At 54.4% G+C, this 19,649-nt stretch overlaps 1 protein-coding gene across 1 annotated transcript in view; it reads right to left on the bottom strand.

The window, feature by feature from the left end:
- Nucleotides 1-19,649, bottom strand: part of CSMD1 (CUB and Sushi multiple domains 1) — a 601,662-nt gene that overhangs the window by 233,090 nt on the left and 348,923 nt on the right. The window contains exon 7 of the mRNA XM_090258247.1: nucleotides 15,520-15,632. Coding sequence (XP_090114373.1) covers nucleotides 15,520-15,632 — 113 coding nt within the window. The remainder of the gene's footprint in view (nucleotides 1-15,519; nucleotides 15,633-19,649) is intronic.

Below are 19,649 nucleotides of genomic sequence, written 5' to 3'. Positions count from 1 at the left end.
CAAAAGACTCAAGAAGAACCTTGACTTTCTCCCCAATGGCCGGAGAGAACGAGGCGGGGACCCGCTCCAGGAAGGGACCTATCACCACAGAGAGTTGCGGGTGAACAGGAACCGGTGTGACGGACGAGGAGGACCCCAGCGAGGCCCCTGGGAGCCAAGTCCTTCCCCGGCCCCGAGGTCAAGGTGGCCCAGCACACACGCATCGACCCAACACGGGCTCCCCGGGCTCCCTGTGAGCTGCCGTCCTGCCCCTGGAAGGCCCACCCAGACCCCACCCTTCCTTCTCAGCTCCAGGTCTCACATGAGAAGCCCCCACCCCACGGTGTCCTTGGGCCCCATTTTCTAGGGAACCCCATGTGAATGGATGTAAAACCAGGAAAGGGCAGAGGGGGGCAGAGGGGCCCCGCGCGCGTCGGCGCTGGCTTCCAGGGGCCCGCACGGTGCTCTCCACGGTCCCGGGCAGGTCGGAGAGGCTAAGTCCAGCTTGGCCACCGTGGTGGTTTGCCCAGGAAGGGGTTCAGAACATGGCACCCCCAAATAGGTTCCTTTGGCATGAGGACCATTTAAAGCTGCAGGCATGGGAGACGCGGCCAGGGAGGCAGTGCTGGTCGGGAGGGGCAGCACCCAGGGGCCCTGAGCTTGTTTACGTCCTGCCAGGTCCCAGGGAGCTGGCTTTTTTTCTTAAGGTTGTTGAATGCGTTTTCATTCCTGGGACCAGAAGGACTGAACAAAAATAGACGCCAGCAGGGAGAGCGGGCCAGGAGCATTGAGCTGCATGGCAGCCCCAGGCAGGCTCGGCGAAGGGTCGCTGGTGCGGTCGCCTTGGGAACAGCCGTCTCCGGAAAAGACTGAGTCACCGGTGCAGCTCCGCTGCCGGCGGCCACCTGGCAGGCAGAGCCCGGATGGGACGCTGCCCCCGGGGGCGGCTCACAGCCTTTCTGCTGGAGGCGGCCTGGCGCGGGCGGGGAGCCTCCGGGGACCCCCGTCTCTCAGCTCATAAGCGGACGAGGTTGCCCTTCCAAGGTCGGTCTGTGCTGAGTCTCTCCATGAGATTAAACATGAACCAGTGACCCTGGATCAAGTTATTTCTCAGGACAGCAATTTAGCCAAGAGAACCCTAGACCCGGTGGTGGTACGCGGCAAACGTTTGCTGGAAATCTGTACAACTTCTCGTGTACATCCCAGGAAAGACATCAGCCCTGGGCTCCGGCCACGCACCAGAAGGCCTGGCCTTCAGCCACCCTCCCCTCCAAGACCTTTTTAATTAGATTGCTGATCTGAGCAAAGTTCGAGTCTAAATTAAGTGTTTGAAAAGACAGAAGGAAAACAATGAAGAGAAGCCCTGAGCCTTCAGGGATGAAACCGAAGAAGCCAAACGCTTAGCCACTGTAGTAGCAGGTCAGAGGGACGGGGACGGATGTGGGACGGAGCTCAGGTTTTTACTCCCAGTACCATGCAGGTCACGGAGAAGTTTTAAATATAAATGTGGTTGGTTGTACGAACATGTGTCTACATGTGTATGTGTGTGTACGTACATATACATGCACGTGCGAGTGAATAAATCAGACACAGGTACAAACCGCCTGGAAGTATGGAATGTGTTTTATACTTGCTTGTACACGGAAACGGGCTGGCAAGCTTTACAAGACCACAGAGGCTGTGGGAATGGAGGCAGAATCACGAGTCCCGGGACCCGATTCTTCAATGGACCCAGAAAACACGGATGGTGGATTTTCTGTGTCAGCGTGATGGGCCCGAGGGAGGCCCAGCCAGCTGGTAACGCGTGACCCTGGGCGTGTCTGTGAGGGGCCTCTGAAGGGGCCCAGCGTCCGCAGGGGCAGAAGGAGCGGAGCAGAGTCCTCTCCAATGTGCCGGGTGTCGCTCCATCTCTTGGGGACCCAAGGAAAGCGACAGAGGACAGTATTGTTGTTGTGTTTACACTTGTGAGAGTCCCCTCCTGCCCGGCCCCCTGTGGTGTTGGTGACCCTGCTCTCTGAGCTTCTCCAGGGTGGAGCTGGGGACAGTGACAGTCTGCCGGCCACGTGCTGGCTGGCTTCAAAGGCACCGTCACCTGCAGAGTGGCAGTAATGCAAACAGGCTGCCGTGGGACGCCGGGAGTTCCGTGTGTCTGCAGAAATGCGTGGATGGACAGAGCGCAGGCGCCCAGACAGCTCTCCAAGTCACGTGGGAGAGGTGTGTGCAAAGCGCCGTGCGTGGTGACCACCGAGACGTCTCCTCGCGGGACGTGGTTCCCAGGGGGCCCTCGGCACCTGGCCACTGTGAAACGGTCAGGTCTGTCTGCGTTAATTTACACAAAATGTTGGGTGGGCCAAAAAGTCACAGGGTTTTTTTCCATAAAATAAGAGACACATTTTCCATTTTCACTAATAATTTTATTGATTTGCATATATTGAGTATGTTGGTTATCTCCCACGCGGCAGTAACTGATTGTTCTCAGCTACTATCTCAGTCTGATCGCCGCCAGCCTCACCGGGGCTACCCGACTGCGGAGCGCCGTCCGGCGAGGAGAACTCTCCAGCGCCAGCCTGCACAAAGCACTCCCACACGCTCAGTCAGTCCCGGCCCCTTCTCCACACACCGAACACATGTGTGTGTGTGTTTCGGATGCATTCTTACCTTTCTTGAAATAATAAAGCGTAATACGCTGAAACCGCAGAGCATTGTCTCCCACCTTCAGCACTAAAATGCCCGCACAGAAATTCACCCACTCTGATCCATTTTGTTTAAAGGCTCGCTGTCCGGCGGTCCAGCTGTCACAGCACAAGCTAACGTCGTTCCGAATGGAGCTAGAGATGACTAAGCACTACCAGAGCCTTCGTACAGAAAGAAGACCTATCGGACTTCTTGGCCAGCCCAGTGATTACGTGACGACAGTAGCCATGTACCCCGTTTGACCTGACAGTGGACGGGAACAGAAACTCTGCGTTGCTTCCATGGAAACCACATTTCCTTGACTCCGGAAAGGAAGTTGTCCGACTTGGCCCCCAGCAGCGGGGCCTGAGGAGTCGCGTGGCCTGGTCGTTCAGTCTCTGGTGACGAGCCGATGAGCAGCAACAGCCCGCAAGTGTGTCCTGCCCGGGCGGACAGGCGTGTGTCCTTCAGGAGGAAAGGCATCTGCGTGGCATCAACCTAATTCTCCTAACCTGACCTCCTGCATCTCACTCCTCCGAGAACATGGCATTCGTCACCTGCTGGGATCCTTTCAGTCACAGAAGCTGGAGTTGTTTTCAGCGTTAAACTAAAGTGCGACGCCGTTTGGTTCCGTCTGTCGCCAGGCTCCCCGGACAGATTCCCACACCTGTTTCTTGTGCTGTGACGGTCCCTTTTCACGAGGCTCCTCTGGAGAGGGGTAGCTTTCCTCCCGAGGCCACTCAAAATGCCACCACAAGGAAGCACCCTCGTCCTCTCCAAGCGTTTCCTAGCAGTGCTGCAGGCCCTGCCGTCCCTTCAAGCCATCCAGGGAAACGGCTCGCAGTTTCTCCGCCCAGGCCTCCGAGGCCCACGTTTCAGAATTGGCATCTAGTGACCGCCAGGGGGGATTTTCATAAGAAACAACAGCTTGCCTGCGAGAGGTTGTGGAAGGTCACAGGGACACACTGACCGAGGGGAAGGGACCCCAACCCCCTCGCCGGTGATGACATGCTTGAACATTGAAGTGCAGGGTCACTGTCGTCTCTTCCCATCACAGACTAACACACGCACGCACTTACGCAATCCATGTAGCAGATACGTACAAGGATGCGCGAGTTCTTCTGTTCCCCAAGTGCAAGAAATACAGAAGTGCACGCGATGAAGTCATGACTGTTACGCCTCCTAAACATCAAGGGAGCCCAGAGGGCCTGAGGGCAGGGACGCTCCTCTGTGAGAGGCTGTGACGGTGGACACAGGTCCCTGTGAATGTGTGCACACCTACAGAACGCGCAGCACCCAGAGGGCCCCGGATGTAGACGGCGGGCTCTGGGTGACAATGATGTCTCTGTGCAGGTGCTGAGACGGCACCGAACGTACCAGCAGGTGGGGGTGTTTGCCCCTTCTGCTCAGTCAGGCTGCGACCCTCGAACTGCTCTAAAACAATAGTGGGGAGGGGGACCACACGGGGAGAGAAGATGCCACATTGGCCGGCTGAGAAGAGTGGCAGGTGCCGTCCCGAGCTTTGTGCCGTTTCTAACGCCTCTTGCGATGTGTGTCCCCAGCGCCCGGCCTTGGATGACTGTAACTGCATTACTTCCCTCAAATACGTGTGGCAGCTATCAGCCTCCCATTTCTTTTAGACTTGGGCTGAAGTCCTACCTGAAGCTAATACCTGCAGCTGGTGCATTATTTAAATGTGAATGTTTATCATGACGGTCCGCAGTGTGAGTATCGGTCCCTTGGCCAAGAGGACTCATCGGCGCCCTTCCAGGGGAAAAAAGAAACGAAAAAAATAGCAAAACACCCTCCAATGACACCAGCCGCCCTCAGCAGGAATCGGGAAAACGAGCCTTAGAGAACGAGAGGGACCCCCCTGGATCCAACCAAAGATATGAAGGGTGGGGCCCTCTGGCCATCGGCCTAAGTCCAAAGACACCTTCATCAAGCGGCACCAGCTTAGCAGGACACGCGGACGGCGTGGGTACCAGACACATGGTGTCCAGGATGCCACTCCATCTTAGCTAAAGCAGACAGTGGTAAGGGATGCTTAGTCCCGGAAACGTTACCCAATTGCCATCTCATGTCTAAGAGCCTATAATGACTCAGTAGAGCCCTGTGCCCCTCCCTCCCTGGAGCTGCCCCGAAGGCACGTTCCCGGGGCCCACCGGGGAACGTCAGGCAGGGGCGGGAGCAGGTGACCCCCGGGTGGGGACAGAGCCCGGAGCCACACTAGCAGGGGCCGGCACAGGCCTTCATTAAACCCGCGTGGCCGGCCGTGAGATGCAGAGCCAACACGCCCCGAAGACCACAAGACTGGCCACTTGGGGTACAGAACCCTGCTTTCAGAGACAGAAAATGTGGAAACAAGCTCCTCTCCAGGTCATGAAGGGCAGGCTCAGGCCAGGGACAGGCAGAGGCTTTGGTTTATGGCAGAGAGCTGACGGGATCTGAAGCAGGAGCGGTCCACGTGCTGTTCCCGGGCCATTCTGGAAGTGAATCCTTTCTGGACTGAAATTGGTGAGGAATAAAGTCCCTCTTTGTCGTTTTAAAAACATGATCTCATTTCTAGGTGAGCAAAGGAGACAGCATGCATCCTTCAGCTAGAACAAGGGAAGTTTCCCTGGATGTGCAGTGAGTTTTAGTTCCTGTGGTTTTCTTGGTGTTTTTCCAGCCTGTCTTTTAGACTCCGGTCACAACGCACAATGTACTCCACCCATTTCTCGAATACCTGTTGCTGAGAAAATTATATCAACAAAAAAATCATAAGCTTCCTGCCTAGAGGTAATCAGATTAAAATTAGCTAATTAAAAAAAGACCTACAGAGTCGTCATCCAAGTGAAAACCCCATTTCACAAGGAGTGACTTTGGAAATAGAATTTCCTAGTTAAAGAAACTGTGCGTCGTATGAGATTTGAAAGCAACGTGACAAAGACTCCGAACAACGTGCCTTGTAAGCATTCAGTTCCGAGCCACACGTATCAAGACAATAGCAGCCGATTTCCTAACCAGTTAAGATCAAGGAGTACAATCTTAAAATATGTTCGATTTTTTAGCAATATAAAAACGCAGACATTTTCCACCAGAGGCAATTCAGAGGGTGGGTTCTTTGAAGACTCTCACAACGTTAATAACGGTGACTATGTTCTCTGGGCAAGAGTGGCGTTTGCTCTAAAACCGAGAGAAAATTAATGGCAGAGCTCTGTTTTATTTTCAGTAAACCCTTAATTAAAATTCTGAACTTTCTGGGGTGTCACGGAAGGAATCGATGAAATACAAAAGAGGCGGCAAAAATAGAACCATTTACAAAACACTCCTTTGTCAGAGTAACAGCAAACGCAACAAAGCTGGTAATTTCGCTGAATTTAAATTTTATATAATTTTAGTTCTCCACAGCAACGGATTTTCAAAGGCTTGAAGTCATAATGTCAATTATTTCAATTGAGTGATTATTTAGCCCCCGGTTCCGAGCCATTTTGTCAATTAAGAAAATTAGAACCCAAGTGGAGTTTTCCAAGAAACATTCCAACAGAAAGTTTTTGAAAATGAATTTGTCATCCTAATACAAATATTAATCCTCACACCACCTGCTGTGTGATGGGAATTTACCTGTGGTCTTCTCAGACCCTGGAAGCTGGGTGCACGCAGGTCGCCCATTTTAACACGGATCGACAGATTTCAGTTATCGATTTTGAATTGTCCTCGGACAATATCCCCCCCCATTGCTTTGCACCGCTTGCTGTGTTTAGGGTGGTAGTGGTTCTGCAGGAGACGCCCCTCTCTGCTGCCCCCTCCGAGCCCCTCTGCGGGCCAGCGCCTGGCACCTGGGAGCTTGGGACGCAGGAGTGCGTCCTGGCCTCCCTGCGGGCTGCCAGCGCGGCCCGTGGGCCGACCCTGTTCTATCAGGTCTCCGTCACCGGGAAGTGACGTACAAGCCCTCCCTTCGTTTCCTTCCAGGGAAAGAGCCAGAAACCCTCTCTCAGAGTGAAGGCCGATGGTAAGAAAGCTTATGCCTTTGCCTCCAGCACAGACTGGCTGTAGAAACGAAGGCGTCCCACCAGGACAGGGGCCTCTGTGTGAGGGTTTCAGGCATTTGCAGGACGCGGGGCAGGCATCTGGCACGAGGTGGGATTCTCCCTAGTGTCTCAGAAATTGTACCCTGGGGTCATCCGTAGCAGCTCTATCAAGATGGGAGTAAAATGGGGGCCACACATGTGACCACATGTGTAACTTAAAATTTTCGGGAAGACACATTTATAAAGTGAGAAAATAAAGCGATAAAAGTGATCATGGGAACACATCGTGCCCCCGGTCTTTCATTCCTGTTGCCTTTGAAAGCTGGCGTGTTTCACCCTTACAGCTCAAATCTGTGCGGACCAACCCCATTTTAAAGCGCAGGGATCACACGTGGCCGGTGGCCGCCACACAGACAGCACCAGGGAAAGAACACGGAACACGCAAAGGCCACAGGCCAGGGGCTGGACAGGAAGCAGGGCCTGCAGGAGCTGCTGGAGGTGGGGACGGGGTCTGGCTCCCACACGGAGCGGAGTGCAGGCGTTTCTGCAGCTCGGAGACTGTCCGCCGAATACGGGAGGGTGAGGGGGGCAGTGCTGGGTCTGGGGCGATGGGGCAGAGACGAGGGTAGGGAACTGGGGTGCAGAGTCGGGGACATGAAGCGGGGAAGAGCGCAGAGCAAAGGCGAGGGTTTGCTGAGGTCCCTGCTGCACCGAGGGGAGCGAGGCAGGACGGACAGAGGAGAACGTTCCCGCGTCCCACCCGCAGGGGGCTCAGCTCAGCACGGCCATCCCGGGAGACAACTAACTGCCCACTGGGTGGCCGGTGGATGGAGGAGAAGGCGGAACCCCACTCCGGGGTCCTCGTCGATGGGTAGGAGGAACTGGGGAAACTGGGGAGAAGGTCCCGCCCTCCCAGTGAACGAGACAGGGGTGGTCGGGTCAGACAGGGCAGCAGGGGGGCCGAAGACGGCGCCCAGGCCCCCTCCAAGGAGCCAGAGAGCGAGCCCTGAGAAAGGCCGACGCTTCCACCAGAGGGCTCCCAGGACCCTGTTTTCTAACTCAGTCCCTCAAGGCGACCACCTCGCTCTACACTGTTCAGGACACGGGAGAGCGAGGTTACCTGCTAGCCGAGCACGTGACCTTTCCCGTCTGTGCGCTACAGCTTCGGTAGGCAGACACGTGTCCGCCTGCTCCGGTGCGCTCCGTCTGAGCGCGGCGCTAACGCTCCGTTAAAACTGACTTAGTCAGGGGAGGCGCGCAGTGCAGACAGGGAACGCCTCCCCGAATGAAGAACAAGGGTTTTCTAAACTCCTGAGCGGGGCACGAGCACCCCCTGGACCCCCGTTCTCTGAACGGAGCGTCGTCTCCAGAAAGGACAGAGGGCCCTCAGCCCGTGAGTGGATCTGTGGCAGCGACGCGCTAATTTCTGTCCCCACCGTCCCCGCTCTGTGAGGCCCAGCCCTGCCCAGGTGTCCTCACCAGCCTCTTGTCCCTGACAACACAGTGCATCTGCCTTATCACGCCGGTCACAGCTGGGCCCAAACACACTTTGCCACCATCTGCGAATGTCAACTCTAATCCAACTTCTTCTAAGCGCTCTGCCCTATTTTCCCTCTCACCTCCGAGATGGCCCTTCCAGGCTCGTCTGTCCCCTTCTTTCCTCGGTTTCTCATTCTTGTCCACGTCGCACCGTTCCTGCTCTGCCAACAGCCGCGTGACAAAAACGCTGTGTCTCCAGAATCGTCTCTGCTGTCCGCGTCCCTCCCCTTTCTGTGCGGCGGGTCCTCTGTCGCTGCCATGCACCCAGAAGGAGCGCTCCGGCTGTGTTTTGTATAAATCCCAACATTCTCAACCTGGAATCCAACTCCAGGCAAACCCGAGGTTCACAAAACATGCTGGTGGACCCTAGTGTGCCGGGAGAGGCCGCAGCCTTTATTAAGTTTCCAGTGGGGAGTCAGACCCAAACACACATGAAGAGCTCCTAATTAAACTGGAGCCTCCTGAAGGCAGAGGCAGCGAGTTACGAATCATTGTTCTGTGTCCTGCGCCCGCCACATGCCAGCGAGATCTGATTTATGTGCTCTTAAAACATGAGCTGTTGCTGGACTGCGTGACATCCGATGTGAAGCCACGGTCTCGCCGTTCACTGTGAATACGCCGACCCCGCAGCGAGGAGAACAGGCTGGCGGCTTGTGCGTCCTCGCGTTTCCTGGATCCCGCACGGCTCGGAGAGGCTGTGATGTCCCCGCACGGGGCGGGAGGGGGGCACCCAGGGTGAGCCGTGACCACAGCGGTTCGCTGACTGAGCAGCAGCGGCGGGCAGAGAGGAGACAGCCCGCCGTGACCGCAACTTCTCTACGCAAATGCAGACCGCGAAGGGTCCCCCGCACAGCGTGACGCTTCAAGTTCAAAGCCCACGCAGCCCCCAGGAGGTGACTGTGAACAGTTGGCAAATACGCACGAAGCCCAGCCTGCAGATGGGCCTGATCGTCTGCCACAGCAGAGAACCCCCGGGAGACGGGGGCCAGTGGGGGGGCTCAGAACCCGGACGCCGGACTAATTTGTTTTATTACAAAAATAAAATTGTAGGGAGACAATTCACCAAGGGGATAACAACCTGCCTAAGCTTTTCTATTCTTCGAGCATAAGAACATAACATCCACCTGCTGTGGCCACATATTAATCTACTTTAAATGGCTGTCATTTGCTGAACGACATTCTGGCTCCCGACGCGCCCATGGGAACCTCAGACGTGCAGAAGCTGGGAGAAGGGAAGGGGCCGCTGTAAGTGCTTTTAGAGAAAATGGCTCGGTTTATCGTGTATTAATATCTCAAACACAATTTTAAGATAGATCAATATGAGAACATACATTGAATTAAAAATCTGGAACGAACTCAAAAGTTCGTTTGCTCCATTCAGCCGCCTTGAGGTGAGATGTCCACCTGTTAATTTAGCGTCGCTAACGAACATAATTGCCTCCTTTTCTGAAGACGTATGTTCTCTTGCTTCAACGTTAGTAAGAAATTACCTCGAGTGTCTAATAGAAAAGTTACTCCTGAAATATAAGCGTGTTCTCTTTGTCCTTAGAAGACACCATGCAGCTACTCAGGACGAGCTCTTACCTTTATGGCTTCTTAACACCCCGAGAGGTGCCCGGAAGCGCACCTGCTCCCCCGCCCGCACAGCGCACAGCGCACAGCGGTGAGTGGCGACAGCCCACGCGTCCTCACTGCGTAGCCCGTAGCCGGCCCGCGCTCTGCTCTGGGTGCGGGAGGTGAGGATTTGGGGCCCCAGCGCTGGACGTCCCCTGAGCCGGGACCCCCGCCCCGCAGGCAGGAGGCCCCTCAGAGCCGCGCTCTGCTGCCCCTGGCTCAGTTGTGCCCTCCGCCGCGGAGACCGATGGGCCACGTCCCCAGTGTCGGTGGCAGGTGCGCTCAAAACGCAGTCACGAAACTTCCTCTCAGCGCACACCCTCCGAGGCCTTGCCTTCGCTTAAAATAATGCAGTTGATCCGTGGGGACCCCTCCCCCCATCAGGTGCCATGGGACGGCCCCATGCACCGGCCTCGCTCGCCACTCCCGGTCCCCTGGGTGCTCAGGGGCTCTGCGTGCTCATGGGGCTGGCACTCCTGGCGGCTGTCCCTGCACCTCTGCTCCTGCCCAGCCACCGCAAGAACTGGGGTCCCAGTGGCGACGCTCCCTCGGGGGGGGCAGGGCAAGGCCCCCTTGGATCGCGACACTGCACAGTGTCCTGCCGTGAGGAGGGGTCTCTAGTGCTGTTGTCTGGTTCCATTTGCAAGAATAAATTTGTAAAAAACTTGTCCTCTGCAGGGACACGAGCTGTTCTGACCATGTTTAAAAACCCTTTTTAAGTTGAAATGGATACACCCGCCTGCAGGGACGCACTGTGCTCCTTTGTGACGACAGACACCCCGTAAATAATGAGTTTCCGTCCCCGAGTTTCCCTGACATGCGCCGCACGGTGTACCTGTCTCTGTCTGGCACCCTCGCTCAGCACGAGTCCGCGAGGGTCACGCATGTTGCTGCGTGTGGCTGCATTTGTCTTTTTCCGTTTTTATTTGGTGTTTCATGGAACGGACACAGCGTTCTGGTGAGTCGGGCCAGGAAGACCCTGAGCCCAAGGGGGCTGCGTGGGTGGGGAGCGTTTTCACACCCGTGGGCGCAGCTTCCTTCCATCCCCAGTGACATGGGAGGCAGATGCGGGACTCTTACGTCCCAGAGTTGAGTGGGCAGGACGCGCGAGGCAGAAAGGATCTTGGCTGATGATAAAGCTCGTAATGCAAACGTCAGGCCGGGCGTCAGCTGACTGCAATACCAGGGAGCAGCTTCTCGGGGTTATTAAAAGCACGGGAGCTGGCCCTTCACGAGGCTCTTTGGGTCTAAAAGAATTTAAACTCTGCATTTAGGGAAAGAGGTAGGTGACCCTGATTTGAGTAAATTTGTGTTTACTAATAACTATATTTCTTTTCGAGGCTTAGAGGTTTTAAGAATTACTTAGAGACCGTAACAGTAGGTTCTGCTCATTCCCTCTGATTGACAGTTACCTGTCCACCCCCAGGTAAAGGTCCCTGGGCTGGGGAGTCGAAGGTGGAAGGTGTCCCCCGCCCGAGAGTGCGCCAGAGCGCTCCTTCAGGGCTCTCACGGGTTCTGCATGCCTGACCCCCGGGCGTCGGCAAACCTGTGCAGAGCAGATGTCCTTCCTTTCTCGGACACGTGCTAACTCCGCGCCTCCCGGGTTCTAGACGATGGCCCTTCCTATTCCGCAGTCGCTGCTCTAAAGGACCAGACGGACGCCTGCCTGTCGGCCCCGGGAGCCAGGTCTCTCCGTCCCCTCTGAGGTTGGCCCCGAGCAAGGCGGAATGCGTACGTTGTATCCAAATTTGAATTAATCTGAAAAGATGAAGCCCCTAATTTTCCAAAATACATTTTTAACAACCGTGCCAGTCTTCGTTTTCTCTAGAGGCCTTCATTTTAAGTAAACGGGAACCTCAATAGTGATACAGAACCACCACCTAAAAGGAAAGCTCATTATATGTGCCACCACGAGATTTAAATCCACGGTCCGGTTTTCCCTTGATTGATGAGGCAGGGGCTCTCCTGTATGTGGGGACTTTACTGCAGACGCTTGCAAAGTGATTTACCAGTTACCCAAATCAATGCGAAAACTGTATTTTTATGCAGAGCCAGGGAAACAGGTAAAGTGGGAGCTCGGCCACCTGAGGGTGAAGAGGCATTCATGGGTCAAGATTAATTTACGTCTAAAAAGTCCGTCTTGTCGACATCGAAAATGTCTACATGACAAATGACGCTAACAAGGTGACTGTTTAATTATCATTAATGACAGAGGCAACTTATAAAGGATGGGCTCCATGCTCAGCTGATTTAAGAAAGCTAACGTGCCCCCCCTAAATGGGCTGTCCCCGCGACGGGCCCGGGTCCTCAGAGCCACCCAGCGGCCCCGTCCGCATGAGCCGCCCCCGCTGCTTGCGAGGCTGTCTCGGGAGGAGCGTGTTCGCGGAGCCGCAGCTGCGTACCTGCCCGTTGGCCTCGCTCTGCTTTCGGCAAAATCTGTTTGGGCAACTGAAGAGCTAAAAGCCACAGAAGGACGTGTGAGACGCAGGAAACAGAGAGTAGAGATCAGAGCCAGGAACGGGAAGAAAGCGGAGGAAGATATTTTATGGTGGTGGCTGTTTAATCTGATCAAGAAGGGCCCCCAGTCAGAAAGCCTGTGTTCTTTGTTTTCAAAAGTTATAACATTCTTTTATTTAGTTATTAATTTTTAAGAATTTTTATGAGTTTATTTGAGCCAATCTGCCAAGGAGCCAGATTTCACATGCTCCAGAGAACAACAGCTTTGCAGCTTCTATTTTGAAACAGTAGATGTCCCTGATTATGCTGTGACAGTTGTCCTTATTCTCGCCCCTCTGCCCCCCTCCACCCAGCACCCCTGCTCCCTCAGGCACCCCCCCATTGTTCATGTCCGTGGGTCACGCGTGTAAGTTCGGTGGCTGCTCCTTCTCCTGCACTGCACTTCTCATCCCCGTGGCGATTCTGTAACCAGCTGTTTGTACTTCTCAGTCCCCTGACTCCTCACCCATCCCCCGCGCCCCCTCCCATCTGGCAGCCAGAGTCAGCGCTGCCGTGGTGTCCCTCAGACAGAGAGGCAGCTTTCTGGAGCAAGACCACCAGGGGGGCTGCATGAGCAGCCGGGACCACCAAAGAGTTCCCATGGGAATCCTACAGAGTTCGCAATCATGGTTTCTCCCAGTAACACGGATGGAAAAGTTATATTCTTAAGAGTAACCACAAATGATAAATGTGACTGCGATGATGTCAAAATGACAGTAACCACAAAAATCTGTGTTTTGTAAAAAAGGTCCCTTCTGCACCCATAAAGCAGGAAGATTCGGATTCTTGGGCAGAATTTCTGCACGGAGACAAAAACAGCATTTGGGAAACACTATGAAAGTCTTCACGACTGTTATTACTGCTGCTCCTGTTGGTTTTCTAGAATGTTCATTGGCTAGGCTCTTTATTTTTGCAGTTGCGTTGCTGATAACAACTGTTTATTTTCCGTCATTTTGTTCAGCTGAAATATAAGTACAGGACCAAGTAGGGCTCCTGGGTGTTCCACGTAGGCAGGAAAGAAAGACGAACGATATGCTTTTCTTATAAGCTGGGAAGGTTTCCCCGTTGGCCTCCCCGATGGAAACCAGAGTTCCCCTGGTTGCGAAGTCGGGGCGGCGCCTTGCGGAGACGCGGTCCGTGGGAGGCTGGCAGGGACTCTGAGAGGCCCGTCTCACTCAGTGGCCTTGGGGTTGAACTTCAAAGGAGCTATTGCTCTGGCTCCTGCCCTCTGCGGCCCTCAGGCGCGTCCTTCATTCACGGGGGTGGCCTGCAGCTTCTGTTCACGGGGGACTGCTCCGCCCCGTGGAGCCACCACGATCAAGGTAACGCCTTCCTGCCTGGAATGACCGCCCTCGTTGGACGCATCTTGGGTCTTCCTTTGATGCTTCTTGTCAACATCCGCTGCTCTCCCCTTGGCTGGTTCTCTTTATAAAGGGTGATGGCACAGACCCAGCCTTCTGTGTCCCGTCTGCTAAGACGTGTCTTACGACCGAGGCCTCCCGCGTGCTAATGAGAAAAGCACCGCAGGCAGCCCCTCTCCCACGGGGCCCCGAGCTGACCTTCAGAGTGAGCCTGGAGACGGTCCCTAATCCATTGCTACCAGGCCACGTCGGCACGATGTCATGCGTTTGCAGCTTTGTTATGTCTTGGGACTCACATGCCCATTTTTCTACTCACTGCTTTAATTATATATATTCTTTGAAAAACCAGTGGCTGATGCAGGAATTGAGAAGCACAGTAGGGGGTGCAGCATAGACGGGGGGATGTTGAGAACAGTACAGGGAAGGGTGACGTCAAAGAGCTTCTAGGCACGACCCATGGACATGAACTAAGGGGGTGGGATTGTTGGGGGGGGCGGGGGTACTGGGCAGAGGGGAGCAAAGGGGAAAAATTGGGACAACTGTAACAGCATCATCAATAAAACGTACAAAAAATAAATCAACATCTGACAAGTTTAAGCGCCTGCAATGTTCTGTGAGCCGGTATGCTTCTTACATCCACCAGTTTCCAGCGTCTTCAGGTTGGATACGCTATTCCCCGCCTTCCCTGCAGTCCCCCGTGCAGGTGCCCCCTGCACCGATCAGGTTTCGGGGACGAAGCCTAAAACTTCTTTTGTGGCTCAGTGCCAATCACATACATCATCGGGACCCTCGGAGAAGATCAATCATTGGTTCAGAAGTGACTTGATAGATTCACCTACCGAATTATGTGATCAGCCACTTGGCATTGTAAATATTGATTTATGATTCGGATCGATTTGCCGGAAGGTGACTAAAATCTCCCGAGGTGGCTGGCCTGGTTTGTTTCTGCTCTGCCGTTCACGGAAGCTGTTTCCCGACAGTCCGTCCGGCCGACCGGTTTGTAGGGCATGGGTGCTATATAATTTTCCCAATGGGGGTCCTGGCTCATGCCTGAGAACGCAGCCTTGACTCAATGACACTCTTGTGGCCATGTTTCAGGGACACGAGGGAAGTTTGTTTGGAAAACTGTCCTACTTTTTAACAGTCATAGTATTTTTATTTGCAAAAGAAAGCAGAGCTGTTTTCAACAGACTGCTGGATAGATGGAACTTTTCATGGCGTTGATAAAGGTTATTCATTATCGGAAACGTGTAGGAAATGAGACAACGTTATACAGTTATAAACACAAGAAATTAGATTCAAAGGAAAGTTCCAGAATCAACCCTACAGATAACCGACTACAGACGCTCCAATGGCATTTTTGCTCAGAGGTTCATTTACGTGTAGATCACTGAACCGGGTACCGGGATTTGTGTCGTGCAAACATGCTTCAGAACTAAAAGTGATGAGATGATGCACTTAAGCATTTTCAGGCAACCTCTACGCCAGGCCGTTCTTCGGATATGGATAAAAACATATCAGCAGACCACCGGGATACTTACCGGTTAGGAGTATAGAAATTAACATTAATGCTAATCAATACTTATTGATTAAAACTTGGCACTAATTCCCGCAAAATAAGGAAAATCTACTGCATATGTCACAGCAGAAAAGCTTTATCAATCAGCTGCTAGTTTTTAACGATAGAACCTCTAATGTTAACTGTTCATAAAGAGATGAAAGGTATTTTCAAGCTTGCATCTTTTGTCCCGTTTTTAGCAAGAGAACCCTAACATTCCAGGATCGGGAGGGACCAGCTGGTCTCCTGCTGTTTTTTTTTTCCTTATAAGATGGAACGTCCTTACCTTGAAACTGAGCGGCGAACCCTTTGCGCCGGTGGTTGCTGTCCGACGTGAAATGGAGCCGTAGCCAGTTCCTGCTGCTGATGACGGGAGAGGGCAGGCTCATGCCGGTCAGCCTGGAGAAGGGGACAAAGAACAGAGTGCCGTGTGAACACCAGGGCAAAGGACTTCCATCAAACCCGCGTTTCAAAGGGGCTGCGCGGCCTTGACTTTAGGAGGCTCCCACCAGAGTCATCTGTCAGCGGCACGGAAACCTAGAATGATGTGGGCAACCCCTCTCTGCTCCCCCCTCCCCCACACACTATGCTTCTTCCCGATGGAACGGAAGCTTTCACACACAACGGACATTCTGGTTCTTCCTCATGAGAGACACGTAAGTGGGAGAATCATCTTCTCATCCCTTATTTCTTTTCATCAGGACCTCAACCACAATGAGTTCTAGAAGTAAAACACCTGCAAACGATTCAGTTCTGCCCTTTACTGTTTGAACCCCTGGAAACACTGTTTCACCGGAAGTCGACCCAAGGAAACTGTCCGCGTGCTCGGTAAACAGCAGGTCCTGCGCCACGTGCCCCGCGTTGCTATGCACGGCTCGGCCCGCACCCAGGGCTGTGAAGAGGGGGAGTGTTTATGACGTTGGTGAGAAGAACTGGTAGAGATTTTGTAACTCGGACCCAAGTATATGTGTGTTTATTTGAGAGCAAGAGAGAGACGCAGAGAGAGAGAGAGAGAGAGAGAGAGAAGCGAGAAGCACCCAGGTTGCCTCTCCTAGGCGCCCCAGCCGGATACAGAACCCACAGCCTTGGTAAGTGCCCTGACCGGGTAGCAAACCCACAATCTTCTGAAGTCCGGGACGACGCACCAACAGAATTAGCCCCGTGGCCAGGGCGCAAACGGGGAGAGATTTGAAATGGGATAAAATTGTGTTCGTGTGAAGGAGCGTCTTAAACACAACGGAACCTTCCCCACGGCAGATGCGCTCCGTCTGCGGCCAAGCTGTAGAAAGGGTCCGCCCTCTGACAAGGGCAGGGCAGGTGTCCGAAAGCAAAGCCCTGTCACTTCCTTCCTATACTGGAAATGTGTGTCAGTGCTGCGGGGTCCATGCCCTCCCCGGGAGCGAAGGGCCTGGCCGTGGGGGGCACGGGGATCCCGACCCCCTGGCCGGTGTGAGTGTCACTGGGCTGGGACGCGTCAGACCTACGGTGACGTACCAGCTTGACTTGCACTGGCTGAGCCACTGGGTGTCCAGGTTGTCCTTACAACAGTTTCATAGATGTGCCTGTCATGTCCCTAAAGCTCGTTTCTAATGTTCCTTCCCCGTGGCCAGGCATCGCATAATTACCTCGCACCTCTGCTCACAAATCTGTTTTCAAAGCGGCGTCTGTGAGTGGGGATGACCTGCCAGGTGTGAGCAGCTGGCTGTCCCTGAGTCCTGTGGCACACTCGGTGGGCGAGGCCGGATGGAGAGCGGGCTCCCCGCCCAGGATGGTGGGGTCCGCGGGGCGCTTCCCTTCTCACTCTACCGAGGACAAGCAGCATCAGGCAAAACGTGTCTGCGCGCTGTCTGACGCCGGGTGCGCCAGTCCGGTACTCAGGCTCAGAAAGGGCGGCGTCCATTTGAAGTTCAAAGCCAGACCTTGACTGGAACCAATTGCGATGGTGTTTATGCCGCTGTTGGAAATAATCTTCTGTAAGAGGGAACGCGCCCCTCAGCTCTGCCTATGTGCTTGGATTTCCGTGGAGCTCTGACTGGGGAGGACGGACGGTGGCTCCGGGAGTGTTTCATCGTCCTGGGATTGTAGCGTTGTGCTGGAGAGCGTCCTGCCTCCCCGTGAGGGTGTGTTACAAATTCTGTTAGAAGTGGGTCACGTGCCTCTTTGCCTGACCCTGACGACGGCCAAGAGAGAACTAAATTCTGGATTCAGCAACTCGGTCTCTCCAGCTCGCGTCCCCGTTAGTGAGCGGAATGCTTATTCCCGGAATGCGTGTTGTACCGCCGGCTGGAAAGGGCCGGCGGGGACTATGGCAGGGTTTTCTGCCCCAGCCTGTTCGGCTGCACGGCCCCGCCCTGGGCAGCCCCAGCCCCGGAATCCATGCGGTTGGGTTTCGATAACCTTTACTCATCTGCACTGAAATCTGTATTTTTTAACTTTTCTGGGTGACATAATATTATTCTTTTCTGATTTTTTTTTCTGGCCACTTAGCAAGGGAGAAGCCGTTCTTAGCTCGTGGGCCTGGCTTGCTGCCCCCGCTGTGGCCCGTGGGAGGCAGTTTGTGAGATGCTGGGCAGGAAGATGATGAGATGATGTGTCATACAGGAAGCGAACTTTGACAACTAAAGTTCCACGGCGTACGCAGCTCCTGTACGGTCGGTCGGTCCTTCATTACAAATGAATTTGAAGAATGTTGATTACATGCAAACCCGAGGGTGACATGGTGGGTTTACTAAGCATGTGACAGTTCAGATAAGACATGCTTCCCATAGGAATACACGTCCTGATGCCAGAACCTGTGACGGTGTCACCTCACAGGGAAACAGGCCGCTCTGCATGGGACAAAGGGACAGATCTTCAGATGCAGAGGTTATCCCAGCTCATCAGGTGGCCCAACGCAATCAAAACGATCTTTAACAGCAGCGATGAAGGCAGAAGGAGCGTGGCAGAGGGAGCAGAAGGGGCCTAGGGTGGGGGTCCAAGTGTGCATGTGGGGGACCCCCCCTGAGGTTGCTGACCTTGGCCATGGGGGAGGGGCTGTGAGCCCAGGGACCCAGGGCCTTCCAGAGTCTGGAGAAGGCCATGGGCGACATTATCTCTCTCGACCCTCCAGAGACACAGCCTCAGTGACGTGTTGACGTTATTCCACCAAAACCTGGCAAGGGCTATAGCCCGCAGAACCGTGGTTAATAAACCTGTGGTGGATTACATGCGTGGAGTTCGTGTTCGCCTGCTGTGGCCGCAGTGGGAGGTGACACAGCACTTCAACATGCAAACTCTACTCTTCATTCCAGGAGTCCAGGAGGGGAGGACACAGGACATGCCACCCACCTGCACTGACTCGTCACCTCGGAGAGCCCGTGCCGCCGACACTGGGCCTGTAATCATCAAGGACTGAACGCCGGCCCTGGTCGGAGGGAGGGCTCCCAGAGTCCTCCCCGGGCCTCAGCCGTCCTGCGGTTAAGTCTGCGGCCCTCGCTCTCCTAGATCAGCTGCCAGTGGGAGGCCCGTCCCGCGGCCGGGGTGGAGAACGGGCAGGAGTCTGAGCCTAAGGCCCCGAGCGGAGGCGTTTTACAGAGAAAAGGGGAGGCCGGGGGCCAGCGGGGTCTGTCCGTGTGCTCACAGCACACCGACGCTAAATCCTGAACGGCGAGGATCGAGGGGCCTGGAGGAGTGGGCGACTCTAAGATATCCGAACGCACGTGAAAGGAAACGGTGAGGAAAGGGAGCATCTCCAGGTAAGAGGCTGGGACGCGTCCACCTGGCGGAACGTGGGACGCGAGGCCCTTCTGGAGCCCCCCAAATTCCCCCAGGAAGCCCGTGGGGCCGAGGCCGAGGCGGCTGGGCAGTCCCTGCAGACACACCTAAAGGAGCTGGTCGTTCTGACTTTTTTTTAACTAAGCCAAACGAAGCGGGTTAATCCACTGGCAAATTCATTTCCTGTAGAGGATTCAACAAGGCTTTGCTTCTGCCAACAGTTAAAACGGATGGAGGACTCGTGGGACGTGGAGCTTGAAAGTTAAGATGACCTTCCTTGAGCCAAAATAGAACAGGCTGGTCTGTGCCACTTTCTCCAAATAGCTTTTCCATAAATGTCAGGGTTCTATTTATACAACGTTCATGACTCCTTTCCCCTCCTCACCTCTCCCGGCCTCGCTTTGCTCCGAGGTAGCCACAGGGGGTGAACACACTATTCTGAAACATCACAGCTCATTCATTTCACTCAGGCCACTGGAAAATACAGAGTCAACTTACGGAGCCGTTTTCCTAAGAGGCACGTGGAGACGCGCGTGCGGCTGAGCGCGCTGTGCGGGAGCTCTTCGTGGAAGGGAAGCCAGATCTCTCACGTCTATAGAACGTCGTTGTAGATCTCCGGGTGTTGCTCATAGTTGAACCTCTTTAACCAGGGTGACTAAGAAG

Source organism: Furipterus horrens, unplaced genomic scaffold, assembly GCF_987537825.1.
Source record: "Furipterus horrens unplaced genomic scaffold, mFurHor1.1.pri manual_scaffold_12, whole genome shotgun sequence".
Classification (NCBI taxonomy): Eukaryota; Metazoa; Chordata; class Mammalia; order Chiroptera; family Furipteridae; genus Furipterus; species Furipterus horrens.
This window is presented reverse-complemented; position numbering and strand designations above follow the sequence as displayed.